The sequence below is a fragment of the Anomaloglossus baeobatrachus genome, chromosome 2 (assembly GCF_048569485.1).
Source record: "Anomaloglossus baeobatrachus isolate aAnoBae1 chromosome 2, aAnoBae1.hap1, whole genome shotgun sequence".
NCBI classification, from domain to species: domain Eukaryota; kingdom Metazoa; phylum Chordata; class Amphibia; order Anura; family Aromobatidae; genus Anomaloglossus; species Anomaloglossus baeobatrachus.
In genome coordinates this window covers 479,688,137-479,706,402 of record NC_134354.1, presented here as the reverse complement: position 1 = coordinate 479,706,402, position 18,266 = coordinate 479,688,137, and the positions used below count along the sequence as shown (strand labels likewise).

General features: G+C 41.7%; 1 protein-coding gene across 2 annotated transcripts in view; it reads left to right on the top strand.

Annotated features, from left to right (window-relative positions):
- The window catches only part of AFF3 (ALF transcription elongation factor 3), a 731,240-nt gene that overhangs the window by 354,818 nt on the left and 358,156 nt on the right, over window positions 1–18,266 (top strand). For both annotated transcript variants that reach the window (XM_075336411.1, XM_075336412.1), the window contains exon 4: window positions 13,678–13,714. In XM_075336411.1, coding sequence (XP_075192526.1) covers window positions 13,678–13,714 — 37 coding nt within the window. The remainder of the gene's footprint in view (window positions 1–13,677; window positions 13,715–18,266) is intronic.

The following is an 18,266-nucleotide window of genomic DNA, read 5'->3' as shown; positions in this document are numbered from 1 at the left end:
TTTGTAAAGATCTCTTTATGTATGCTACTAGATACAGGGACAGTTAGGCAGGGATTAGTAATATGCACCCAGAACTGCTCGTGAGTCTGGGTGCATATTGCACCTTATAGGTTCCCTTTAATGGGACCTTAATAATAGAGATACTTTAGATATGTGCACACAACATAGAACAGAAATTATGCTGAAGTTGGTGGCATTAAATACCATATTTTTCAGACTATAAGAGGTTTTAGATGATGAAAATAGGAACAAAATTGAAGCAACAAATGTGGTAATGATGCACTATTATGAGGGGATCTGCTGCTGAAACTGGTATGAGAGTAATGTCCCCCATCCTGGTATATATGTTCCCCATCCTGTGCCCCTTCCTGGTATATATGTTCCCCATCCTGGTATATATGGCCTCCTTCCTGTTATATATATAGACCTCATCCCTATTATTGCAAATTTGTCTCATTTTGATACACATCCAACCAATATCTGAATAAGTTCCACATATTTCTTTAACGTGTTAATCTGGACATTGTTACAAATGCTCAGGTTTCTATATTTTCCCATCTGTGTCTTTCTAGCAGAATGATTCATTAGGAGCCCAACTGATGGGTTTCTACTCATAAAGTGAGGCTGACATCATACAATTAGGAAACACCCTGAGTCTATGTTTGAAGCATTAAGAGGTCATTAAGTGAATGTGTATTATCCTCAAGCGCTCAGAGCTGAAGCTGTTGTATTTTATGTAAGTGAAGCACAATATATAGCCTAGAACTAATCCTATTTGACATTATCTCCTCTGTGGTCCTCAGCGGGTTACATATATCCATATGTAAAGAAGAACAATACTAATCTCCTATCTTATGTTGCTAAGCAACACATCATTGCTAACATATCACAAAGGTACTTGCTTTATTCTTAGCAGGTGGATTTTACTTTGAATCATATTAAGCTTGTTCTGTTATTGATTCTCCAGTTCTTCCACGGATATCTATTGATTGAGGTTTTTGCCATTATCCTACCAGGAAATATACAGATAAACAGATGCAATATTTATCACACACTAGGACTCAATAACTGAGGACATTAGGAGTAATTGTTAGTTATTTCATGGATCATCAAGGTGTACTTACTGTACATAGAGATCATTAGGGACTATTAGGGAGTGTAGATATCAAATTCCCTATCGCGATATTGACTGTGTTTACTGAATCTAGCTGTGAATTTAACTTTTTTGTATTCCTAGAAATATATTTTCCTTGCTACAGCATTGCTAGTTTTTTAATCTTGTGGTGTTTTGTTTTACAAAACAGTAAGAGTAACAGTTTTGAAAGGATTACATAATATATCAAAAGTACATAGTACTAAGCCTGCATGCTCCAATCTGCATTACATCTAACAACTTAAAGGGGTGGTCCAAAACTAATATTGAGCTTCATCAATATCAGTGACGTCAGTTTGAGAGTCTGGTCTTGTCCTTGCTCTTCAGAGCATGTGTCGGTTGTCAATTCAGATGTATATTCAGTAGAACTCCCTTCTTACTGTGTAGTTTTCTTCTCAGTACACAGTGACGGTGCACTCCCTTGGCGGCTTTAATTAGAAGTGATAAGACAGCAACAGAGTGCACTGTCAGTGGGCATTGTAAGGAGAGGATGCGGCAAGCAGGAAGAGCGTCACTCTCAGGGGTGGGGCTGGTCCCTGCTCTACCTACATACTGGGTTCTACAGGTTGTCTCACAAAATTAAAAGAATTTAAGAATGTAGTAATGCAAAGCAAATCAATGCCTGTTTTTATGTCATACTTTTTTGTATTTCAAATTGGTTGTGGTGCAGGAATTCAAATCTAGCAAAGATGTAGCATTTTTTTAAAAAATCAATTTCATTTTTTTGACACACATTTTTGCACAACCTGCAGCAAATATGCCTCTATGTCATTAAAACTGATGTAAAGGAACTATTAGGTTTAAATTCATAAACCAACAATCTAGTTAACAGCAGTTTTAAACTAATGTACAATATTTTACTATTCAAAATGCCTATTTTATGTTTTTTTTCCCTTGTGTTATCCTGGTGCTGCTGCTGCTATCTAGTTTTAAAAATGTTTTATTATTTTCATAAAAAACAAACAGTTTATAACAAACAGACCCCATGCAAGGGGACTTTAATACATTGTACATTATAATGTCTTGAATTGCAATTGTATTGCAATACAAAATTATAGTATAATGTTGTATTATATAACTATGTTGTGTTATACACATGTTTATTTCCTTTGTGTGTATTGGAACAACACACAAAAAAGCAAACAAAAAAAACCCAACAAATCAGAGGGAAAAAAACCCAAACATGGCCAGGACAAAATTGTTGGCACCCTCAATTTAATATTTGGTAACACACCCTTTGGAATAAATAATTGCAATCAATCACTTTCACTTCCTATAACCATCAGCAAGCTTCTTACTCCTCTCAACTGGAATTTTAGACCACTCCTCCTTTGCAAACTGCTACAGGGCTCTCATAAATGAAGGTGCCTTCTCCCAACAGCAATTTTAAGATCTCTCCACAGGTGTTAAATGGTCTTTAGAATCAATCTCATTGCTGGCCACTGAAGAACTATCCTTTGTTTGAATTATAGATGGGGTCATTGCCCTGCTGGAAGACTCATGACCTAGAATGCAATCCCATCTTTCTTTGTGACCCAAACCTTTGGTAGTCTTCAGATTTCCTGGTGCCTTGCATACAGTCAGAGTACCCAGTGCAAGATAGCTTGAATTTCTTTGGAACTTGATTGGGGCTGCTTATCTACCATCTTGACTATCTTGTGTTGCATGCAACCTTTCATCACTTTTTACCATGTCCAGTGAGATTAGCTACAGTGCCATGGGTTGTAAACTTTCTGATTATGTTGCGCACCATGGACAAAAGAGCATCAAGATCTCTGGAGATGGACTGATAACCTTGAGATTGTTGATATTGTTCAACAATTTTGGTTCTTAAGGGTACCTTCACACTTAGCGATGCAGCAGCGATCCGACCAGCGATCTGACCTGGTCAGGATTGCTGTTGCATCGCTACATGGTCGCTGGTGAGCTGTCAAACAGGCAGATCTCACCAGCGACCAGTGAACAGCCCCCAGCCAGCAGCGACGTGCAAGCGACGCTGCGCTTGCACGGAGCCGCCGTCTGGAAGCTGCGGAGACTGGTAACTAAGGTAAACATCGGGTATGGTTACCCGATGTTTACATTAGTTACCAGCGCACACCGCTTAGCTGTGTGAGCAGGGAGCCGCGCACACTGAGCGCTGGCTCCTTGCTCTCCTAGCTACAGTACACATCGGGTTAATTAACCCGATGTGTAATGCAGCTACATGTGCAGAGAGCAGGGAGCCGCGCACACTGCTTAGCGCTGGCTCCTTGCTCTCCTAGCTGCTGTACACATCGGGTTAATTAACCCGATGTGTACAGCAGCTACATGTGCAGAGAGCCGGAGCCGGCAGCACAGGCAGCGTGAGAGCTGCAGAGGCTGGTAACTAAGGTAAATATCGGGTAACCACCTTGGTTACCCGATGTTTATCTTGGTTACAAGCTTACCTCAGCTGTCAGACGCCGGCTCCTGCTCCCTGCTCGCTTCATTTGTCGCTCTCTCGCTGTCACACACAGCGATCTGTGTGTCACAGTGGGAGAGCGCCTTTGAAGAAAACGAACCAGGGCTGTGTGTAACGAGCAGCGATCTCGCAGCAGGGGCCAGATCGCTGCTCAGTGTCACACACAGCGAGATCGCTAATGAGGTCACTGCTGCGTCACAAAAAACGTGACTCAGCAGCGATCTCGGCAGTGAGCTCGCTGTGTGTGAAGCACCCCTAACTCATCAGACAGTTCCCGTCTCCTCTTTCTGTTCATCATGTTTAGTGTGGTACAAACAGAAACACAATGCAAAGATTGAGTTAACTTCTCTCCTTCTTATTTGGTTTCAGGTGTGATTTTCATATTGCCCACACCTTTTACTTGCCACAGGTGAGCTTGTTTCAAGCATATGATGCTCGTTCAAAGTTTAACATCAATTTTGGGAAGGTACCAACCAATTTTTCCAGCAAATTTGTGGAGTTTTGTGTGAAATTATGGTCAAGTTGCCTTTTTTTCAGGTTTTTATTTTTGTGTTGTTCCAATTCAGACAAAGCAAATAAACGTGTATGACAAAACGTGCGATTGCAAAAATTTTCCTGGAGAAATACTTTATTTTCTGAAACAATTTCAAGGGTGCCATCACTGATCTGATTAGCCAAAGTGCAGCAAACAGAGACGGGTGGGTCTCCGGTCCACATGCGCCTGTTAACTAATTAGATTGTGCTGCCAAATTCTGACAACATAATCTAACACATGCCAGCGGGGATCACCGCTGCCATTGCGGCCCCTTGACGCAATCATCGGGTGCCGATGGGAGTCAGCTGATGACCCCTGTCATGATGAAGTTCCTATGAATGCTGCCAAAGCGCTGGCACTCACAGGAGACCAGCATTTCTGCTGATCAAAGCGATGCTGATGCACCTCTCTGTACAGCAAAAGTGATCCGACAGTGCAGGCTTCAAACTAATAAAATCTATAAAAAGTGTAAAGCATGTTTATGTGAAGTTACTTGTGTACATTTTAACGACTTCTCCGACATAGTGGGTAAGATTAGAGATGAGCGAACCTGAAAAGTAAGGTTCGATGTCCGTAGTGAACACGAAGTTTACAAAACAAAAACAGTGTTCGAGTTCGAAGTCTGGGTACTTTACGTATGGTAACCACTCGCTTGAGCATCACTGTGCTCGGCTATGTTTGGAGCTTAGCCCAGTGCGAGATGCTTTCAGTCTCTGAATGGCTCGTACTAGGGTAAAAACGTTTTCGGATGTAGTGTGTACAAGAGAAAAAAAATGTAAAAAACCTGCCCACTCGCCTCCAGAAGTGTTTTGTTAATAGCTGGCTGTATGTGATCGGAGAGCTGAACTGCCCAATCAATTATTTCCATTGGGGTTTAAGTCAAGTCCAAGTCCACAACTGAACGTTATCTTTTTTTTTTTTTTGTTCACACTATATCTGATAACTCTAATTTTACCCCCAATGCAAGCCATTCGAACACTGCAAGCAGCTCGCATTGGGCTGAGTGCCGAGCGTGCCCGAGCACATTGATCGAACTAGCGGTTAGCATTCGTAAAGCACCAGAACTCTGAACTCGGGCTCTGATTTTTCTTGTAAAGTCTGTTCGGGTTTGCTCATCTCTAGTTAAGATAGCATTCAATATTAATTTGGTCTCTTGAATGTATTTAATTAAGTAGGATGGCGATAGTTGATTAGCCTTTTCAAGTGTTGAGTTGCAATTCCAAACTAGTTTGTAGCTGATCTCTTTCTTTCTACTAGAAGCCAACTTAATTAGTGTGCCTATTATGACTTTTTTATGGGCCATCGAAATAAACCCATGTGTATCGTCTGTGCAATTAGATGAAAAATATTCCTTAGCGTGACCACTCATTAGTCAAATCTAGAAGGAGTGCCTCATTCAATCCTCATTTATATAGCCATATAGATGCTACTTCAAACTCAAACATTGTGAGGACATGATGATCAGACCATGATGATAAAACATGGCAGAGAATAATACTGATGGCAAAGATACTGAGTTTGTAATTATTAGGTAAATTCTAGAATATGCTTTATGTATTGGAGAAAAATCTGGAAAAACCCCTAGATAGTCCCATTATGTTCTCTCAAAGTATCCGCAAGATAGTTTAGCTTTTGTCTTTCAGATTTGGTTAATTCTGATCTTTTCAAAGTAGAACTGTCAATGCTAGGCATAAAAGTCATGTTGAAATCACCACACCAAATCAGGTGATCAAATGGTATTGGGATCATGTGGTTAATATATTTCTAAACATACTTAGCTGCTGATTAGCAGGCAAATAACTATTAATTATACATATATATAGCCCTTGTAGAATACCCACTAATATGAGAAAGTGGCCTTCAGGGTCTGAGTATTAATCAGAGCTGAAAGGGAAAGATATTTTTAAGAAAAATAAGTACCCCTCTGTTTTTTTGTGAATTTGAAGCCTATTATAATCTGGAATATGAGGGGTAAAATATTTAGGACTTGAGGAGATTGAAAAGTGTGTTTCCTGCAGACAGGATATCAGAATTGTTATTTGAGTAGGAAAAGATATAGGAAAATTGAACCCTCAAACATTGAAACAAGGCCTTACACATGATGTTTTTGGGCAAGAAAGCTATATATACTTCTCATAACATAAGATTTTGCTGGTCTATAATTTTTTTCAGTAACCTTGTTAAGAGTAAGCAAGTGTGATAGTGATCAGTTAATATATAGTGATACACTGATTTGAATGCATTACTATAAAGCAATATGGGAGAAAACAAATAAATAAATAATAACAGAAAAAAAAATGTCAGGCCATGTCGTAAATTTGGTACATAACCCAAACAGGTGTGTACCAGCACTCAGCTCATTAAAGGGCTTTATTAAAAGGAATCTGTCACCAGGTTTTTGCTCCATAATCTGAGAGTATCATAATGTAGGGGCAAACATCCTGATTCCAGCAGTTTGTCACTGACTGGTCTGCTTAGTGTAGGTTTGATAAAATCACTGTTTAATGAGCAGTAGATTTTCATTAGAGGACTACTTGGTGTGCTGCCAGGTAGTCCAACATATTCATGAGCTCTGTATAACTGTTAGATCTACAGCAGAGAAAACATTGATTTTATCAAAATGACAGCAAACAGTTCAGTAAGCACTGGAATCAGGGTCTCTGTCTCTACATTATGCTGCTCTCAGATAAGGTAGCAAAATCCTGGTGACAGATTCCCTTTAATCAATGGCTGTCGGCTTTCAGGTCTCCTACCCCTAGTACTTTAATCTTTCACCTCATGACAGCCTGACCATGGTAAAGTAGATACTGGACCACAGTACAGAGCCCTTTATTTTACTCTATAAATACCTGTTTTCATAGGTCTCAGTGGCTGGTGGGAACATTCAAACACAAACATTCAAGGTTTTGACTAGTTTGTATTGCTCATAGAGGTGTGCTACGGTAGAAGGCGGCATGATATGACAAACCTGGCGCTGGTGAGCTATAGATCAGCTGTGATAAATATAAAGCTAGGTCCACAATTATTTGGACAGTGACCGAATCGTTGTGATTTGGGGGTTACATGCCACTATTTGTTATTTAAAATGAAACAACTGAGATGAATTTGAAGTTCGGACTTTTATGCTCCATTACAGGGGTTGAAGAAAAATATCCTGTGAAACTTTTAGGCAATACAACCATTTTTCTACAAAGCCTCCTCATTTTAGAGTCTCAAAGGTAATTGGACAAATTTACCATAAATAAAATGTTCATTTTAATACTTTGTAGAGAACCCATTGCCTGCAATAACTGAAGTGTGGAAGCCATGGGTTTCATCCTTTGTGATGCTTACCAGGCCTTTACTGCAGCTGACTTCTGTTGTTGCTTAATTGTGGCTCTTTCTGCTTTGTTTTGTCTTAATCATATGAAATTCATGCTCAACGGGGTTGATATCTGGTGATTGACTCAGCCATTGCAGAATATTTCCCTTCTTTGCCTTAAACTACTACGTTACTTTAACACTATGTTTTGGGTCATTGTCTATCTGTACTGTGAAGCACCGTCTAATCAACCTTGCTGCAATTTGGTTGAATGTGAGCAGAACGTATAACCCTGTACACTTCAGAATTCATTCAGCTGCTTCTGTCTTCAGTCGCATCATCAATTATCACTAGTGACCCAGTGCCATTGGAAGCCATGCATGTCCATGCCATCACACTGGCTTTGGACTAGAAGCTGTTCAAAACCATCTCCATATTTTTTTCTTTCCATCATTCCTGTTACTTTGATCTTGGTTTCATCTGTCCAAAGAATGCTTTTACAGAACTGGGCTGGCTTCTTTCAATGTTTTTTTGGCAAAGTCTACTCTGGCCTTTCGATTTTTAAGGCTGATTTATGGTGTGCACCTTGTGGTGAACGCAAAGAGAAAGGGAGCCAGCACTGCTTTTGAATGGCATGCAACATTGAAAAAATAAAAAGTGTAATATTCACAAATTCATTCCTACTGTAACAATTCAATGAGATTTTTTGCAAATGATTGATCAATGATTTGCGCCCCCCTGCCCAGTCACGGCAAATCTCTACACTATGTAATAAATTATTATCGTACCATAAGGTCTCATAAAATGAGCAGGACCATATAAGAACACCACTTACCCGAGACATGTCTGAACCGCTCCCATGCTGCAAAGACTGACAACTGCGAATAAAGGCAGCCCAGGTGCCAGTGTGTGTGGCAGAACCACACACACCAGCACAATGTCAGGACTGGCCCTCACAGTGCCAGACCAGCAAGCATGGATGACGGCGGAACAGGCTCAGGCAGATGGTGCTTAAATAATGATGTCTGTGGAACAGGGGGTGGTGGCTGTGTGTGAACAGGCACCAACATGAATTTTGATGGCAACAGAAGGAATTTCCAAACCACACTGGGCGTGCACGGCAAGGTGGCGGTCAACCACCGACCAGTTAAACGCAAAGAGGAGGAGAGCCAGCACTGCTTATGAATGGCATGCAACAATGAGAAAATAAAAAGTGTAATATTCACAAATTCATTCCTACTGTAACAATTCAATGAGATTTTTTGCAAATGATTGATCAATGATGTGAGCCCCCCTGCCCCGTCACGGCAAATCTCGATAGGGGGGGTCCCTACACTATGTAATAATTTATTATCGTACCATAAGGTCTCAGATAATGAGCAGGACCATATAAGAACACCTCCTCTTTACCTTGTGGTGAACCCTCTGTATTTGCTCTCATTAAGTCTTCTCTTTATGGTAGGCTTAGATATTGATACACCTACTTCCTGGAGAGTGTTCTTCAGTTGGGTGGATGGTGTGAAGGGGTTTTTCTTCACCATGGAAAGGATACTGCAGTCATCTACCACTGTTGTCTTTCATGAACATTCAGGCCTTTTTAAGTTGCCAAGCTCACCAGAACACTTTTTTTTTTGCAGTATGTACCAAACTGTTGATTTGGCCCCTAATATTTCTGCTATCATTCTGATGGATTTCTTATTTGTTTCAGCCTAATCATGTTATGTTTCACTTCCAGTAAGAGCTTCTTTGATTGGATGTTGTGGGCTCACAGCAACAACTTTCAAATGCAAAAACCACACCTGGAATCAGCTCGAGACCTTTTTCCTCCTTAATTAATGATGAACCAATGAGAAAATAGCCCATGTAGGCCATTAAAGAACTTTTGAGATAATTGTCCAATTACTTTTGGTCTCTTGAAAAAGAGGCAGATACAAATTTTAGAGCTATAATTCATAAACCTTTTCTCCAAATTAGGATGTGAATACCCTGAAAATAAAACTGAGAGTCTGCACTTCCATCCAACATTAATTATATAACGGTATCTTGAATATGTTTTGGCAAACTGCTCATTGTCCAAATACTTACGAGCGTAACTATATATGTATCACTATGGCACACAGTGCAAAGTGCCTTTGACCACGGGAGCCCTGGGGCACAGGTAGCAATGCCTTAGCAAAATAAAAGTGACAAGACCTTGTCTTATGGGGCCCCAACCCTTAGCTCAGTTGGCCTTTTGAATAATATAGCCTTAATGATCCTGGCTGCTATACACTGTGAACACTAGGTGGCACCATACTATGTACTAAATGTCACTAGTTTCCACTGTCCCATTTTTAAATACTGACAATGATATTGTTAATTTTTTTGTGATCCATACAAGCAATGTGAACTTTTTAACATTTGTTGGTGATTATACTGCTACATTTCCTAAATGATTATTTCTGTGTGGCCTTGGAGCCTCGACTTGACTACTCTCTACATGATCAAGGTTCTGATCTTTGCGTAAAGCAAGCTGACGGGATTACATCACATTTATATGTTGTGTAAATGAGACTGTAAATGCCAAAGGCTTTTTGCTCATTTAACACCATTAAATCCATCATTAAGTGTTTGAGAGAACAGCGGTTGCATTTAATGACGCCCTCTAGCATTAACACAGGTACTTGACTGTGCTAATATTGTATATTTGTAGTTGCTGTAAATTATGCTTAGGTAAGCTAGAATTACATGAATTGATTACTGTTTCAATAGTAATAGAATCTCACATTAAAGCCAGAATCTGCAACTTCTGTTGCCAATAACGAGTTTGTTTAAATCGAAAACAAGAAGTACAAAGTCTAGCCTGTATAAGTACAATAATGATTTTCATTACTTTCATGTACCATTTGTGCCCATAATTTAAAATTGATCATTTAATGTACAGTATATAATTCCCTCCAGGAAAAGGTTTGCCTGATTTATTAACTGTTATCACTTTCTTATAGGCTAAAATGAGCCTGCTATTACCAGCTTATTGTGACCTCAATACTCAGACCAAACAATAGCTAAATCTAAAGACAATTTCTACTTGTGCTGTTTGATCCACATTTTGCAAGATTTTTAAAATAAGCCTTAAAGAGGTACTCTTATCCCTGCCATGAAAATCAGAACGTCCCTCTAAAAGGCATCTGTCACCATGAAAATACAGTCTAATCTGCAGGCATCATGTTATAGAGGAGGCGGAGTGGAGAAGATTAATATATAATTTTGTGAAAAAAAAGATTTAGTATAGCCCGTATTTTTATCATGTAACCATCTTCTCTTTCTGTGATTTTTGGTCTAGTCTTATCAGTAAGGCCCCTTTCACACATCTGTTTTTTGCCGTTAGTCACAATCCGTTTTCTCGACGGATTGTGGCTAAACTGCTGCAACGGATCCGTTTTTCGATGGATCCGACTAACTGGGGGCTAAATAATAATTGGAGCATGCTCAGTTTAAAAAATACGGAATCCGTCGCTTGGTTGCGTCATTTGATGGATGACGGATCCTGCGTCCATAGGCTTCCATTCTACCAAACGACGGACGGCGTCAGATCTGTTGCTGTCCGTTTTTGTCCATGTAGACAAAAAACGTTACTTTGTTGTCTCCGTCCAACGGACAAACAATTTTCGACGGATCCATCGAACGACGGATGAAACGTGAGGCCATCCATCGCAAACTGTTGCTAATACAAGTCGATGAGAAAAAAACGGATCCAGCGGCATCAGTCGCTGAATCCGTTTTTTTCCAAAATTCAACGGATTGTGACTGACAGCAAAAACTGATGTGTGAAAGGGGCCTAACTGATAGCTTTCTTTTCTATAAGTGTGCATTGTAAGCTGTCAATGACCCACTGACCACCCACTGGTCTGAAAATCACAGAAACAGCAGAGGATTAAAGCAAATTTGTCACCAGGTTTTTGCCACCTAATCTGAGAGCAGCATAACATAGGGGCAGAGATCCTGATTCCAGTGATGTGTCACTTACTGGGCTGTTTAGTGTAGTTTTGATAAAATCACTGTTTAATCAGTAGATTATCAGTACAGGACTTCTTGGCCTGCTGCCAGGTAGTGCAGCATATTCATGAGCTCTGTATAACTGCTAGAGCTGCAGCAAAAAAAACATTGATTTTTTTCAAAATGACAGCAAACAGCTCAGTAAGTGACACATCACTGGAATCAGGGTCTCTGTCTCTAAATTAAGCTGCTCTCAGATGGGGGAGCAAAAACCTGGTGACAGATTCCCTTTAAATGATGAAAGCATGGGTTATACTGAATCTTATCTTAAAAAAATATATATCAATCTGCTCAGCTCTTCCTGCTATAACATGATACCTGCAGATTGACTGGAATATTAATGGTGACAGATTACCCTTAAGGGTCTATGTAACATCATAATTTCTATCTCTATGACCCTGCTTGAAGTGTCTGATGCTACAGAACCATACGTATGCCTTCACTGAGGTGTAATTATACATGTCCACGCAGTTTAAGATCTTCTATTTTCCTGATATTGCCAGTAGTGCAAGAAAATGGTAGTCTGAAATCAAATTGACATTTGATGGCACTGAGGAAAACCTGTTATGTTAGTCTCTGATGCCAGATTTACATGTAAGCATTTGCCACAACAACGAGGCTTTCAGTAGGCCCTTACTAAACCAAACTAAAGGCTGCTTTACACGCTGCGACATCGCTCAAGCGATCTTGTTGGGGTCACGGAATTTGTGACGCACATCCGTTCGCTTTAGCGATGTCTTTGCGTGTGACACCTATGAGCGATTTTGAATTGTCGCAAAACGGTCAAAATCACTCATCAGTGACATGCCCCCTATTCTCGAATATCGCTGCTTCTCGGTGTACGAAGTAGTTTGTCGCTCCTGCGGCAGCATACATCGCTATGTGTGACACCGCAGGAACGAGGTACCTCACCTTACCGGCGGCCGCCTGCAATGAAGAAGGAAGGAGGTGGGCGAGATGTTAGGTCCCGCTAATCTCCGCCCCTCCGCTTCTATTGGGCGGCGGTTCGCTGACGCTGCTGTGACGTCGCTGTGATGCTGAACAAACCGCCCCCTTAGAATGGAGGCGGTCCGCCGGTCACAGTGACGTCACTAGGCAGGTAAGTAGTGTGACGGGTCAGCGCGATGTTGTGTGCCACGGGCAGCGATTTGCCCGTGTTGCACAACCGATGGGGGCGGGTACGCACGCTAGCGATATCGGTCACGATATCGTAGCGTGTAAAGCGGCCTTTAGACTGTCATTGAGAAGAAAGTAACCTCATAAGTCCGTAGTATTTTGCCAGTCAAGAGCCCAACAACCACATTTAAGGCTAGTTTCACACTTGCGTTCAGCGGACACGCGCACACACACACACACACACACACACACACACAATCACACACGCACACACACTCACCTGTCCCCCAGCGATGCAGTCCCCGCGGCACTGACGTCCTCAGCCATGGCCCTGCTCGGCTCCACCCACCACACTCCGCCCCCCGCTCCCGCCCCCGCACACATTGTCGGCGACTGAACGATCAGCTGATCACCCGGTGGCCGGCTACAGTGAGTGATCAGCTGATCACTCGGCGGCCGGCTACTGTGACTGACCGACTGATCACCCAGCGGCCGGCTACTGTGAGTGATCGGCTGATCATCCAGTGGCCGGCTACTGTGAGTGATCGGCTGATCACCCGGCGGCCGGCTACTGTGAGTGATCGGCTGATCACCCGGCGGCCGGCTACTGTGAGTGAGCGGCTGATCACCCGGTGGCCGGCTACTGTTAGTGATCAGCTGATCACCCGGCGGCGGACTACTATTAGCGATCAGCTGATCGTTCACAATAGTCTGCCGACGGTAAAACTGTAAAAAAAAAAACAACAAAGCGAATTGCATTGTTTTGCAGCATCCGTTGCATCCGTTGTGCCACTATATGCAACACATCCGTTGCATCCATCACAAAACACAATGCAACGGATGCCGTTCAACGCAAGTGTGAAACTAGCCAAATAGAGGTGTTTTCAAGTTTGGACAATATCCCTATATTGTATATGGGATAGGAGATAACTTCCTTCTTGCTGGCGGTCTGACCACATGTTTAGGGGATAACTTCCAAATCACCTGCCTTAGCCACTCCCACATTTTACAGAATCACCATAGGTGCAATTTTGTAATACATAGACTTATATTAATATATATTCATATAAGCAATGTGTTGTGTTTTTTTTTTGCAGGATGATCTATGTAGCAGCATGGGATTTTGCAGTCAAAGTAAGAAACTTTTTTCTTATTTCTATTTCATAGCATATGTTATGATCAGGTAGACAGCAGATGTTCTGAGCTTTATATGAATTCATTATTTTTATTTGTAATACATCTTGCTACAAAAAAAAACTGGCGGCAAATACTGTCAAATTTGTAATACACTATTACACGTTAAAGAGAAATTATGCAAAATCTGGTCTGTCGTATTTTGAATACAGAATACAGAACCATGTATACTATAATATACAGGAAGGTCCAAAAGTAGGTGGACAGTATGTGTAATAGGGTTATGAAGGGAGAGATTTATCAAACATGTTGTAAAGTGAAACAGACTCAGTTGCCCTTAGCAACCAGATTCCACTTTTCATTCTTCAGACTCTTTGGAAAATGAAAGGTGGAATCTGATTGGTTGCTAAGGGCAACTGAGCCAGTTTCACAGATACAGTTTTCACAGATGAATCTCCCCCAAATCTGTTTTCTTTTCAGATAATTTAGATAACTCATAATGGCAAATAATTTAAATACAGATCAAAGAAAATGGATTTTAAAAGAGTATTGGGTTGAAACATTTGGTACTCAAGCCCCAAAGAGACAAACCATTTACCGCATTCATGACAAATTCGATGCCACTGTCTCAATCCTTAATGCTCCAAAAACTGGTCGACCCAAAACAGCCTGTACAGAAAATAATAAACAACTTGTTACTGAAACATTTCTTCAGAGTCCAAAAGAGACCACCAGAAGACTCAATTTAGAATTGGGAATTTCATGAGCTTCTATCATGCGAATCCTGAAATCTATTGGGTGGAAAGCTTATCGTCCACGTCTAATTCATGGTTTATTGGAGGATGATCCAGACAGGCGGCTGCAATTTAGTGAGATTATGCTTAACGAAATTGAAGAAAATCCAGTAATTTTATTTCAAATCTGTTTTATTGATGGAACTGTTGTCAACATACAAACATCATTTGTGAAATTACAATACATAAACATCATTTTCTCAATGCCGGAATAACATCCAGAAATTATTACATTACTAAATTTCTTGGAATTCTTCAAATTATCTTTGTGCTATTACCATATAACCATTGATAAATTATAGGTCAGAATTCCCACTTCTTTTGACTTCCCGTATCCTAGTATACTCATTCTCATTGTATGTCTATTGTCTTTTGAATTATTGATAAATCTTTTCATATAAAAAATGAAACTAGAAAAATGCACATTTATGCTCAAAAAAAGAAAGAAAGAAGAGGAAAGATACAAGCATAAAGAAGAGGAAATTAGAAAGAAGGGGGGAGAGCAAAAAAAGAAAAGAAAAAAAAGGGGGGGGAAGGAATGAGACTCCCCATCGTTTCTCAGTTCAAAAAGCTCGCCAAACTCTCCACAAACTCTGGGGACTCCATGAACATAATCCATGGTCCCCAAACTGTAGTAAATTTTTCTGTGTTCCCATTTAGTTCTGCTGTCAGCTCCTCCATTCTCTGGAGGTTTGTCATCTCCTCCAACCAATCCAGCACCGTAGGGCATCTAGTCTGTTTCCAAAATCTTGGGATAATCATACGGGCAGCCGCCAGGCAAAATCGCAACATGTCCCTTTTTTGTGTTTTAATAGCTCCTGGGAGCATAGAAAGAAGGGCAATCTGGGGGGACTTTTCTATTTCACCTCCGCTCATCTTTTTGTACAGGTAGAACACTGAGTCCCAAAAGGGTTGCAGCTTAGTACAGCTCCACCATATGTGTAGCATTGTACCTGTGTCTGTGCCACACCACCAGCACACATCAGACACAGGGAAATATAGCATGTAATTTAGTCGGGTAATGGTACCACCTTGTGAGAATTTTATAACTTTTCTCTTGAGCGGCGCACGCCAGGGAAAGCTTGTGGGTCCACAGGTACGCTCTGCTCCAATCGTCCTCTGGAATATCCTCTCCCAGTTCCTCTTCCCACCTACAGACAAAGTGAGGTTTATCCACCCTATTTCTCTGGTTCAGCATTTTATAAATGAGCGAGATGCCATGTCCAGGTGATGACCCCTGTAAAAATACTTTCTCAAAAGGAGTGGGGGGTGTCCTCATCCTTCTCTCCCTGCCCTGGTACGAGAGGAAAGATTTCAACTGCATATATTCCATCCAGGAAATCTTTCTCCCTGTGGCCTGCATGGAAGTATAAGTTGGTAGGGTGTGTCCCTGGAGTACGTGACCAAAACGAGTATCATCTGCCCCGGGTAAATCCCCCGAATCTATGAGAGTGGAGTCCTGGGGGGGAACTTCTTATTACCAAATACGGGGGTAAGTGGGCCCTGCTCCTGAGAGAGAGATCCCTTTTTTATCTCTCCATCCCACATCCCCATCGCTGTTCGCGTGAACTCCATTCCCTTCGCTATCTGGATCTTACTTTCTTTCTCTAACCATGCGAGTTAATGTAAGGGAGTTCCCAGCATATCCTGTTCGATCACCACCCATTGTTTCGAATTCCTATGAAAATTCCAGTCCAGTAATCTCGTTAGGATAGCTGCCTTGTAATATAACTGAAAATTTGGGAGCCCCGCCCCCCCGTCACTTTTGTGTCTGGTCAGAGTTTTAATTCCTGTTCGGGGTCTCCTGTTCCCCCAGACAAACCCAGACAAGGCTGTCCGGATCTTGGAGAAGTAACTTAGCGGTGGCTGTATGGGTATTGTCTGAAACAAGAACAGGAACCTCAGTAACACATCCATTTTTATAGCGTTTATACGCCCAAACCACGTCAATCTCTTTTTGTCATATTTCTTTAAGTCCCTGATTGTCCTATCTAATAAGGAGAAAAATTGTGATGTACAATTTTTGCTGGATCCCTAGGTACCATAACTCCCAGATATTTTAAAACTGACGGTTGCCACTTAAAAGGGAAGTTTTGTGATACTCTCTCAAGGTCTTCTGCCGATAAAGTCATGTTCATGGCCTCTGATTTGGAAAAATTTACTTTAAAGTTGCTTAAGTTGCCAAACTCTTCGAACTCCTTGAGCAAGGACGGGAAGGATATGTGTGGTTGGGAAATGAACATGAGAAGGTCATCCGCGAATAGAGCCAGCTTACGGTTCTCCCCACCCGCCTCTATCCCGTGGATGCTTGTGTTCTTTCTCAGGGCGACCGCAAGGTGCTCCATGACTGACGTATAACAGGGGCGACAGTGGACATCCCTGTCTCGTTCCATTGTGGACCAGAAAGGATGATGATAGAAACCCATTTGTCCCGACTTTTGCTGAGGGTCTCGTATACAGGGACGCAATTCTACCCAAAAATTTCTGACCCAAACTCACCTGTCTCAAGGCTGCCATCATAAAGCTCCAACTGACCCGGTCAAAGGCCTTCTCCGCGTCCACTGAAAGTAAACATATGGGGAGAGACTGAGCCTTCGACTGAGCCATCAGGAGGAACAATTTGTTGGTGTTGTCCCGTGCATCCCGGCTTTTTACGAATCCCACCTTGTCCGTATGTATTATCCCAGGCAGGGACGGGGCAAGTCTGTTGGCAAGTGCTTTAGAGAAAAATTTCAAATCTAAATTAATCAGTGAGATGGGTCTGTAATTTGTAACCAGCAAGTGGTCCTTTCCCGGTTTGGGGATAACACATATGTGTGCTTCAAGAGACTGTGCTACCCACTGGGAGTTTTCAGATATGGAGTTAAATACTTTGGTCATGAACGGGGATAACTGAGTCTGAAAAATTTTATAGAACTTAGGGGTAAACCCGTCCAGACCTGGGCTTTTGCCTGAGGGAGAATCCCTGATAATAGATGCCACTTCTGTCTCTGTAAAGTCTGCTTCTAGGTTTTCAATCTCAGTATTGGGTATAGTCGGCAGGGCTGTTTTAAGTATGTAATCATTTATTTTAGTCTCCAAAGCTTCTTGTGGCATATCCCCAAATTTGCCCCTTATGTCGTAAAGGTCACTATAATATTTTAGAAACTGCTCCGCTATGTGGATTGGGTTCTGAGTCAAAAGGCCGTCCGATTTTTTTGATCTTAGGGATGTGACTGGGGTCCCCCCTCGGATGTAATAACCTAGCTAGTGATCTGCCACATTTGTCTGCATATTCATACATAAATCTTTTTAGTCTATTCCTGTGGCGCTCGTATTGTCATTCCAGAATGGATTTAAAGGGAACCAAACATCAGGTTTTTCATCTATAAGGTGTAGCCAGTGCAGTACTTGCACTATCATGCACGTTGTGTACATACCATCAGGGTGCAGCTGAGGTGTTTAGGCAGCGAAATCCAACTTTATAAAGTTTGAAAATCCGTGCACTTTTTGATTGACGTGTGCACCTCTCTCCTAATATCCGGGCGTGTTATGGACATTTATCCCCGCCCCCCCCCCGCCGCCTGTGTTTCCCTCTCTGCTAATGTTCGGGCGTGTTATGCACTTGTATCCCCGCCCCCCCGCTGCCTGTTCCTCCCTCTCTCTGGTTGTATTTAAATTTCCCTCTTCAGTAACATGACGTCGGAGTTGGCGCCTGCGCATAGCGCTTATCTCCGGCGCCATGTTTCTGAAGCCCACAGTACCATGCAGCCGTGTGC